The sequence below is a fragment of the Prunus persica genome, chromosome G4, assembly GCF_000346465.2.
Source record: "Prunus persica cultivar Lovell chromosome G4, Prunus_persica_NCBIv2, whole genome shotgun sequence".
Lineage (NCBI taxonomy): Eukaryota > Viridiplantae > Streptophyta > Magnoliopsida > Rosales > Rosaceae > Prunus > Prunus persica.
In genome coordinates, this window is record NC_034012.1 from 13377097 (window position 1) to 13388296 (window position 11200).

The 11200-nt window shown below is 35.9% G+C and overlaps 1 protein-coding gene across 1 annotated transcript; it reads right to left on the reverse strand.

The window, feature by feature from the left end:
* On the reverse strand, nucleotides 608-8737 carry LOC18780210 (indole-3-acetate O-methyltransferase 1). The gene is made up of 5 exons (XM_007212799.2): nucleotides 8585-8737; nucleotides 4286-4375; nucleotides 3774-4190; nucleotides 1422-1697; nucleotides 608-961 (listed from the first exon to the last, which is right to left on the reverse strand). Exons 1-5 carry the CDS (start codon nucleotides 8675-8677, stop codon nucleotides 608-610), a joined length of 1230 nt encoding a protein of 409 aa, XP_007212861.2. The 5' UTR covers nucleotides 8678-8737.

The window sequence follows — 11200 nt, forward strand, 5'->3', positions numbered from 1 at the left end:
TAAGACCAAAAAAGAGAGTACAAATTACTTCTTTTTATTTTTCTCACTCTATTTAGGTGAAACAAGGCTCTCTAAGTAGGTTTCAACACTACCAACTTTGTCGATTCCACGAACGCATATATTTCAAAAGCTGTGATTGTTAAAATTGTACTTATCATTTACCTCTTTTATTAGTGGAATTTTCTTTTTGACAAATGATAGTTTAATTACGAGGATATTTTTACAACAAGTCAATACACTCACAACAAAGTTACATCATAGTAATTGAGCAAGCCATAATTATGTATCAAACTCATCAGAAATATATATTGTCATCGATCTGTATAAGTCGACTGAAATCTCCTCCAACTAAGTAGTAAAGAGAACTACAACTAGATAAAAGGCTAATTGATTATTCAGAGGAACATAAAGTCGCAAAATCCACCATCAAGTATATATTAATAAAGGTGACTACCAGAATCACTAATAACACAAAACAAACACACAAAAGGAGGAAAAGAGAGGAGGTAGCGTTCCTACCCTAACGTTTTTTCTTCTCTCCTTCGTGTGTTGGATTATTTATCCTCTATGCAGTGAAAACAACACAACTAAACGACAGAGTTTCTAATTAAGCAAGAGAAATTGATGCCACTATGTAAAACATTTGTATATGCTCCAGTAGCTCTTTGGCATGTCTTGAGCTCCTTTGTTCCACTCTTGAAAACAACTCATTGCCAAGGTGCTCACCTATGTGTGCATCAATGAGCACTCCGGTTGCACTCCTACAAGTGTTGGCAAGGGCTCGACCGACTTCGGCTGCATCATCTGGTTGGTTTACTACAATGGGGCTTCCTCCTTTGAAAATCTCAAGCTTGTTTATGGTGAATGAGCCATCAGCTTCCACTACTTCCCTGAAATCTTGTAAGCTTGAAGCATACACAGGAATGTTGAAACTGTCACGCTTCTCACTATTGATAAGACCCTGCAAAAAATTGATAATTAATATATACATCACAAGTTTCTGTCAAAAGTAGTAGTATAAATTATACAAAAACATAATCTAAAGCTAAATATTTATTTGATTAAATTTATCATCATGTGGCCCAATGGGGTCTAGTTCAATAGAAAATGACATTTATTTACTTAGTAGAGGTCTCAGGTTCAAATTCCCACGGCATTATAATTGTGTGTATGTGCGAAATCCCCCTCCTCCTCAGGATCGAAGTGAAATTCCATAAAAGTGAAATTCTCCCATTATTTATTAAGGTCAGAGCACGATTATCACAGAAAAAAAGATGCAATTTACTCACACCAACAATGAACATTCCTATTGTAATATGTAACCAGTGTCAACGAGCTACTCAATCGATCCCATGGTCAATATATGAACCACCCAGCAGCCAACAATAGTTATTATTTGCGACAATATATATCATGATTACCTCTTGGACAAGATCATCCCAAGCACCCTGAATGTAGGTCCCCAAGAGAAGGCCTAGGCCACTTTGGTCAGTGGGGTCCACTGAGGTCCTTCCCAAACAGACGAGAAACATAGAGCCACCTTTCTTGAGCTCCTTGGCTCTTGACCTGAGAAAGCTTGCCAAGTCTGTCTGGAACTGCTTCTTGTATGCATTGGCCGTGCTCTTATTTGCTCCATGAATAAACACCCTTCCCTTGTTGTAGGCTGCTGATTTCATGTCCAGCACACTCTCTGGCACCTGGGTCCCACGCAACGCAACACATAAAAGAATTATCAGCTAATATTAGAGGGCATCTTAACGAAATGCTAATGGAACCTGCTCAAAACAGATTGCTGCCAGATTATAATTTTGGCTCAAGACTAATGTTATGTTTAGTCCTCTTTGCACAATAAACGTGAAGTAACAAGAAGACCATGCATGCTCTCTTTTAAGTAAGTTCGGTTATTATCTTAGGAAATATTAAATAGTTTGGTTAATTTCAATTTGGTACCCTCCAATTACTCTTAAGGCATTTTTTTATTTGTGATTTCAATTTTAACAATGAGGTACCTTATGTTTATAAATCTTTTACAATGTGACTCTGCCCGTAGTCTTACGATTATAGAATTTCCGTTAGTGCTAATGTGGCATATGTGGGGCAGCCTTTTAAAACTTAAATTGCTTAAAAAATTAAAAAAACTAATTAAAAACTAGAAAGTAATAATAAACCCTTATTATCCCATCCCGACCCCTTCCAACCTACACCACCCTTGATGTGGCATGTTTATTATTGTTACTTTCTGGTTATTAGCCAAAAATAATAAATGACCACACCAATATACATAAATAATAATACACCAAATACATATGTACAATAATAAAAAATATTAGAGCTAAATGAATCCCCATGGGTATTGACTTGTTGACTAGAGATCTCAAGTTCGAATCCCTACGACATCATAGTATATGTGTGTGTGTATGTGGGAAATCCTCCTCTCCTTTAATTTAGACTATCGCTTGTACTACAACAAAAAAATGCAATGAAAATATACCTCATACAAATTAATATTTTCCCTTAAAAAGTAGTGATTAGGTAATTGTCGATCGGAAAATTTTGTTCATATATGCCAAAACAAAATACCTACATATCTAATACATGAAAGGTAAATAGATAGGTACATATTCATGTAGAAAAAAATCGGTGCATTATCTAGATATAAAAAGGTAGGTGCATAATTTATAAACTAAAATGAAAAGATAGGTGCATTATTTACATTCATTTTAGCTAGGTGAAAAATATATAGGTACACTATTTATCTATATGCACTTATATTTTTCAAGTACTTAATTTACCTTGATTATATAAATAAAACTTAGGAGTAAATACTCCAAACCACTACACTAGTGGGTCTTTTGCCTATATTTTTAAGTACAATGATTTACTTATATTAGCAAATACAATTAAAAATAGGCACATAGTAATTTTGATTTTAAAAGAATGGGTACATTAATTTATAAATGAAAATTAAATTAAAGAGAATTCATAAGAATTGATGGAATGAAATTGGATATATTGCAAAAAAGGAAAAATCCGACGCCAAATGAATTGTAAAATAAACAGACAAAAACATTAAATGCCACCAATTTGCAAAAATAAACATTAACTTGCACCAAATCAATTGAAAAATAAAGTCAACAATGTAATAAGAAATCAACACAATTAATTGAGCAAAGGTAAACTATGAGAGGTACTTTTGGAATTAAAAAAGTACAATAAATTATGTTAAGCTTGATTAGGTAAGTTTCTGAGGCGGATGCTAATCATCATACTTTACTTGTAAAAGTTAGGGTTCTATTTATAGAAAAATAAACTGATGGGCTGCAGATAAGGAAAAATAAGTTTCAAGTGAAAAGCCAAATTTACTATTGAAAAATTAACCCTAACTATTTCAACGGTATCGTTTGCACTACATTTGTCATCAACAACCTAGAATTTTGTACGTATTATATTACATTATAAACAATAATTGCTTGAGAAAATGATAAAAAAAATAAATAAAGAAGAAGTCATTCACACAAGTCAAAATGTTAAAATGGTCCAGTCTCTTTAAAATTGGACAAACCGGTCCAACGACAGTGACATGAGGAGCTGGATCATTTTATCTTGGTGCCCTCCTATTTGTTGTTATATGGTAAATCCCCTAATTACTTTGTACTTTTATTTGGTCATCAGTCGCTCTTATCGCTTATTTTTTAAAAAATAAACAATTAAGTAATTAAGTGACTAATTATTAGCTAGTAAGTATCTATCACAACCAATAATGGATTAATTACCTGTGAGAGCCAATGCAAAGAAAACGCCGAGTGAAAAACGTCAATGGACCTTGAAGGAAAAAGCCGCCGGTAGAAGGAGCCGGGTACCCCTGCAGCGAAGTAGGAGCGGTGGCTGTCGGCTGCGATGGTCTCCTCCATGCTACCACCGTGGTTGGCCATTGGAGGGAGGAACTGGAAGAGGGTGTTGAAGTCATTGCTAGGGAGATCAGAGAAAAAGGCTGCGAACTCAGGCGGGTGATATCCCAAGGCCTCATAGCGCTTGGCCATGTGTTTGATGATCACGTCTATGATGTAGATGGTGTTGCTTCCACTTGAGCATCCAAGGTCCACAACCACAAAGGGGGCTTCTCGAGAGCTCAGTTGCACTCTGTCTAGGGTTTCTTTAAGCAGGGGAAGCATGGATCTTGCATGTTCGGCCTGAAAAATTAAAGACACAATTATTTGGGCACACAAAACGATAAAATTTTGAAATTTTGAAAAAAAAAAAACAATTAATATAATTGAGTAATTACCTGGGATTTGGAATTGTTAGCATAGCTTAACTCTCCTTTGCCTCCTTTCATGCTTAGTATCTTCTCAAGCTTTGTAATAACATTGTCTCCCTTGGGAGCCATGAATATGATTAATTAATAAGAAGTATTTGTAATAAGATTAATACAGTGGGAAGGGTGTTGAGTGTGATATGGTGCATTTTGGAGTGCCATGATGCAGTCCATATGCTCTTTCAATTGTGTTGTGTCCCTAATGTGCACCCAGTTGGCACAATGCTCCTTAATTAGCTTTAAAGTATGGGGCCTATATGTTTGTCTTGTCATTTTGTAAGAACTTGATGAACTTGATGAATTAGCGAAATTTTTTGACAATAAAACCAGCTCCCTAGAAGCCAAACCATGAGGAACATAGAGCAATCGCACCGTGCAGAGCAGCGCCGAAATATTATTGAGACCGTGGTTTTGTTAACGCAATTACATACTCTTTTATAGAAAATTTGGCATATGTCCAATTATGAGGAGGGATATTAAGTCCCGATCTCTTGGACCACAAGAGTCCAAAAGATCGAGACTGCATCCATTACATCTTGATGAAAATGGACTTATATCTAAGAAGTCCTATCTTATATCAAATTTCAAAGTGCCATTTTCTTGTTTTTATGTTTTTTTTTCTCTTCCTCTACCCATTTTCAATATCTTTTTGTCTTATTTTGACTCGGATTGCAGTAATAAACTATAATTCGAATTTTCTTAGTGTAAATATATTTAACAAAGTATATTTAATAGCCTTTGCTAGTATTAATGAGTAGATATAGTTAATGTGATATGTAAATTAATAGAGTATAGTAATCAAATTTAGCAATTATCTATCAAGTTAAAACTGAATTCAAATGTCACCGCTAAAAAAAAATATTTCAATATATGAGGAGTCCCTCTATAAAAAATTTATGACTCCGCATCAAACTCCCAGCTCCAAGAAAATGAGCTGGGACCACACTTCATCCAAGCTCACAGCATCAAACCTCTGAAATTTTCCACATCAGAGAGCGGCTTCTCCTCCAGAAAATGAAAACCCCAAACCTCGTAGAAAAAGACAGACATGGCAGGTACAGGAGTCTCAGGAGGAAAGGGAAGAAACACCAGCAAAATCCAGTGAGTAGACCCTAGAGCAACCTAGGGGATACCAAAACCTTGCCAGAAAGTAAGGGGACCAAAGGTATCCTAAAATTTGTTTACACACCCATTTCATGTCATAATTCAGTTTTTATCCCTATTATATATGAGAGAGAGAGAGAGAGAGAGAGAGAGAGAGAGAGAGAGAGAGAGAGAGAGAGAGGAGGGTGGTTGGAACGGCTTGGAGGGAAAGGAGGGAGTGGACCTGGGTGCCATGGGTGTTTTCATTTATCTTTTTGTTTTTTTAATAATAGAGAACGTAATTTCCGATGTAAGTCCCCCATGTGCACAAAACATGATTTAACAGAAAATTTAATCAATGTGGTTGATTTGCACCAAGTTCAACTTTAGATGGTAAGTTGCCAAATTTTAGTATTGGGTGGTAAATGTACACACCCCTAATTGAAAGTTAAAAATAATAATAATGCATTTGTTGAGTTTTAAAGTATAATTAGGATGAAGTTAGCTTCAGTCAACTCTCCCTCAAGAGTAACCAAACTAGAGTGTTTGAAGGTATGTGTTGGAGTCACTTTAAGTGTCCAAGTGTACGGGTAGGATTTCAGTCGTCAATTCCTGCAAGAGAATAAGGAAATGTCACGGAAAAGTGGTGGTGGAGGAACCACCAACCACCCTCTGATACCTAAGTGGTAAGAAAAGTATTGTACTTAGAATGGAGGAAGTTCAGATTACCTTTTAAGTGGAGAAGTACGTCTATTTTATAGTTAAGGAGAAGATTTCTATTCTTATGTTTCGACGAGAGATTGAAGGTTCGTTTGTGAAGTGTAACCTTCTGGGTGGTTGATCAATTGTGGGCTGACATATGTCTCTCCTTTTTGGGAAGCAAGAGCTAGTGCAATATTCATGAGATGATTGGTCCTTTTAGGAAAACTTGACTGATATACTAATAGAGGTATGAAAGTGGTAAGAATATCAAATTTTAGGTATCAAAATTTACACCATAAAAACTTCATGTAAGAAATTCTGAATCTAGTGAAACTTGCGTGTAGTAAAGTGAAATTTACCCTTAAAAATAATAATAAATTGAATTGGTCTACTTTGGTCTGGTCCGATTTTCTGAGGTGTAAAACCGACATCGGAACTGGTTTGAACCTCTCTGGTTTGGTTTTCGCCTTTCTTTGTCAACTCAGTTTTCAACGATTTTTTTTCAATCCGGTGCAGCTCGGTTTTCTGTTATTGATGCCCACCCCTACTTAGTCTATCCGTAAAAAATTTAGTTAACTGATGAAGTAGCAATTACTACACCCATAAATTATTGAAAAATAACAAAATCTTTTTTTTTTTTAATTATAGAACTTTGAGAAATTGTAAATAAAAAATACAAGTAAAGGAAAAAACAGTACAAGTGTTTAAAATGATTAAAAAGTACATGAAAATAAAATAAAATTATAAAAATATTAAAGAGTACCCAACCCGCCGGCCTACCCCATGTTCCCCCTGTTCCGTCGTTAGGCCCCCTTCCCTGCCCACCCAATAGTACGCAGCCATGCCATCACCTCTGTATGCGCCAATCACTACCTAACCCTTTAGCCCTCCGCCACACTTGTGTATTAACTTTAATTTTGTCCCTAAGGTTTCGAGCCATTTCTGTTTGCCATTAATTTCAGAAAATTTCTTTACACCAAGACATAGAGCTCGTCTCCACCACGAGCACATAGAGGTACTCATGGAGGTAATAGATTTTTTCTGATTTTTGTAGATGATTTTTCAAGAATGACATGGATATATTTCTTGAGGCAAAAATCAAAGGTATTCTTTATTTTTAAGAAGTTTAAGGTGGTGGTGGAGAATCAAAGAGGTTTGAAAATTAAAACTCTAAGAAGTGATGGAGATGGTGAGTACACTTCAAATGAGTTTGGAAAGTTTTGTGAGGATACAAGACTTGAGGGACAACTCACTACATCTTATACTCCACAACAAAATGGAGTAGCTGAGAGGAAGCACATGACTATTGTTGAAATGGCAAAGTCCATGTTACTTGAGAAGGGCCTTATGTGTTTTGGGGAGAAGTTTATACTGATGTGTATTTGACACCATTTGTGTTTTGGATCAATATGCTATGCTCATGTTCACAAAAACCTCAGGCACAAACTTGAAGAAAATAGCGAGAAGTGTATCTTTGTCGGGTGCAGTCATACAAAGGGTTATAGACTCTATGACTTGAAGAAAGAGAGTTATAATTCGAGGGATGTTATCTGTAATGAAGAAACATCTTCGAATTGGAAGGAAAAATTTGTCTAATGCTTTCTTTTTTTTAGTACAAATGATAGTCTAAACTACAGAAGTGGGGGGTTTTTCTCACACACACTACTATGACGTCATGGGGGTTCGAACTTGAGACAACTGGTTTGCAAGTCAAGGCTCTTTTCCACTGGTCTAGACTCCATTGGTATCTGTCAGAGGTTCCTCACTTCAATTTAATGATAGCATTGAAGTATAGAAGAGAATGAAGAAGAAGTTGAACCTGAAGTTCCACCACAATCCCCCCAAGTAGCAAGTCCTTCAAGACCACAATCACCAGGTTGTTCTAGTTCAACTCCAAGAAAGAAAATGAATCTCAGTGGTGTGTTTGTTCGTTGTTATTTGTCATTGAACCAAAAAGTTTTGAAGAAGCTATGAATGATGTAGTTTAGAAGAAAGCTATGGAGGAAGAAATTTCTGTGATTGAGAAGAAATCCATTTGGGAATTAATGGATAGACCTAGTGACAATAGGTGAGAAGAAATCCATTTGGGAATTACCCCTGCAGCCCTCACTCCTATTCAGTGAAACCATCTAACTCTTCCACAACACATGCCTCTTTATTCGCAACCAACAATCTACACACGAAAGAGATAAAGTAAAAAAAAACAAAAGTTTGTAATATTAAGAGAAGAAAGTCTACCAGTTCGACAAGGTTTTCTCAGGTCAAACTCACGCCCAGTTATTCAAGCTCAAACTTAGGTTCCCAGTTGCAAGCAATTATTCAAGCTAGAACAAATGATAATTTTAGCCTTATGGATCAGATCTATTAGCCCATGGCACAATCTGAGAGACTCATCAAGCCAAATCATGCCAAAACATGAAAATTGAAAGAAAACATGAGATTTTGAAAAAAAATCAAAAAGAAAAATAAGTATTAAAGACTAACCTGCGTTTTGGAAATGTCGGCATCTTCTTTGCCTCCATCCAAGTTCTCAACCTCCATGTTAGAAACAACCACATGCTGTCCATCTGAAGCCATATTTACCAGAAATATGGTTCTAGGGTGAAATGATGTTAAATTGTTCAAAGCATATACAGTGAGAGGCAAAATATTTGTATTTGTACAATTATAGATCGAGAGCCAAAATGGGTAACCAACAAGACAATTGTAGAATGAAAAGATGGTGCAAATTCATGGAACCTGTAGCCCTGTTCAGTGCATGCAATCAATCACCCTTCTAAATATATTTATAAACTATGTATGGGTGTATTAAATTAGAATTTAAAACGATTTTGCACATTCTAGAAAACAAAATATCATGAAAATATACAAATATTACACTTATCACATTTTTATCCCACATTTCTATACCACATGATGTGACATGTCTATATTATATGTCACATCAATTAAATCAATTAAGTGTATTTTAATTAAGGCAATTAGAAGAATAATTACTGGAATAAATCATAAAAGAAAAGAAAATATTAAATCATTTTAATTGATGTGGTTGTCCACCTCAGCTGCCACAGAAGATGGTATAAAGATGTAGTATACAAATGTGATAAGAGTAACATTATTCTAAATATATTCTTCTATCCTTTTTTCTTTTTTTTTTGTTTTTTCTTTTTTTTTCGATTCAGGCTTTAATTTCTTAAAAGATAATAACAATAATAATTCTTTGGTTCTGATGATGGGGAATGCTAGCAACCTTCTTTATAACCTCTTCCTTTGGACCTTCCTCATTCTCCTTATGTCATGTGTCACTTTCCTTACACTTAAAATAATGTCATTAATGCATCACACAAACTAATTTTTGTTTTCCAAATTTACCCTTATTAAATGTATTGATTTTGAAAAACAAAAATTAGTTTGTGTGATGTATTAATGACATTATTTCAAGTGTAAAGAAAATGACACATATCATAAGGAGAAGGGAGAAGGTCCAAGAGAGAATGTTAGAGAAGGTTGCTAGCATTTCCCTTTGATGATTTAGATGTTGGGTTTTGATTTGTACCCAATTGGGGCATAACTCGTTTGCTTCGAATATTAAATATATATTTTTTAGGTACTGCTTCAAATATTAAATAATATTTTTTTAAACTATCTATTTAGCATTAATCATTTCCTTTTTATTTGACATACTATATTTGTACGGTCAGTTTAGGTGAAGAAACAATTATGGGTTTGACTGAATTTTTTTTGTTCTTTCCACAATGGTTCTTGAGGAAGGATATGGAAATTATGATGGTTTGGACAATTGAACTATATTGTAGGGTAGTTAGAGGATGTGTTTTCTTAACTTAAAATATATGCCAACATCTCATCTCCGAGGTAGCAAACGGATTGAAACGATTAGGGATAACACATCTTAGAATATAGTTATCCAACTCACATCCATGTTCATAAAATCTACTCAAACCAAGTAGAAATAACTACAAGTACATCAAATATTAGTCGGTTTGGTTTGCAAAAACGAGTACACTTCCATATCTAATAATACCAACAGTAACTAGTGCTAAACAGTTCTCACAAACTACGGAAAGAAGAAATTTATCTAAAGAAATGGAACATATTGAGCCACTTCCTCGGATTGCGATTCTTCCAGAAGATTACAGATTCTTCCAGCAGATTACAGATTCTTTTGCCTTCATCTCGCTCACTGCACTGCACTTGCCACTCGAGAACAATAAAGAGATTTCCCATTTTTGTTGCAACACTAATTTTCGAGAACGGAGGCCCAATGGTTACATGCTCCAAGGGTCTTGAATGGTTCGAGCCGCGGGCCTTCTCCGTAGCCCCAGCCCCGGCTCCGGGTTGGAGGGCCGAGGAGTGCGGAACCTCAGGGGTTGTCCCGGAGGCGTCGTGAAAACATACTCAGTTGTGGACCCATATGGATAGGAGTGGCGACAGATCGGACATTTTATCACATCCTTCAACTCCATGCTCTCGTTTTTTTTCGTACTGTTTGTTGCAGACCCAGTGGAAGTAATGTGAGCATGAAGTCACTGATATGATTTGCTCGAAATCTACATCCTCCCAGCAGATTGGACACCTCCTATGTTCAGCAGCATAGAGGGAAAGCATTGTACATTCATGGTTGGTTTGGTTTTCAAGAACGAAAGAAAAGACAGCTTCTTGATGGATTGATATGGAATGGGATAAAAAGGTGCATGAGGGTTTTACAAGGTTTTGTGAATTTTATATAGCTCTTAGTCTCACTCCCTCACTCTCAGAATTCAGAAATGAGCTGGGACAATGGGTTTTAGGTCAAATGCCCAATGTAGGCACGCAACTGTGAAAGCTATGGGTTTGCGAGAGAGAGAGGATAAAAAATGTGAGCTTTGAATTTGGTTGGTACTATGTATGTATGCATGTATGTATTGTAATTTTGTATATGTACGTATGTATGTAAAGATGGTACCTTGATTAGAAGGAGCAGGAGGGAAGGCAGAGACAGGGACGCTCTCAAAGCTAGCATTGAGCTTTTTGTCAAACAAAGACTCGCCAACACTGTTCAGTTGGACTTAGCTGTGGCTCTTGCACGTCCCACGAATCCTC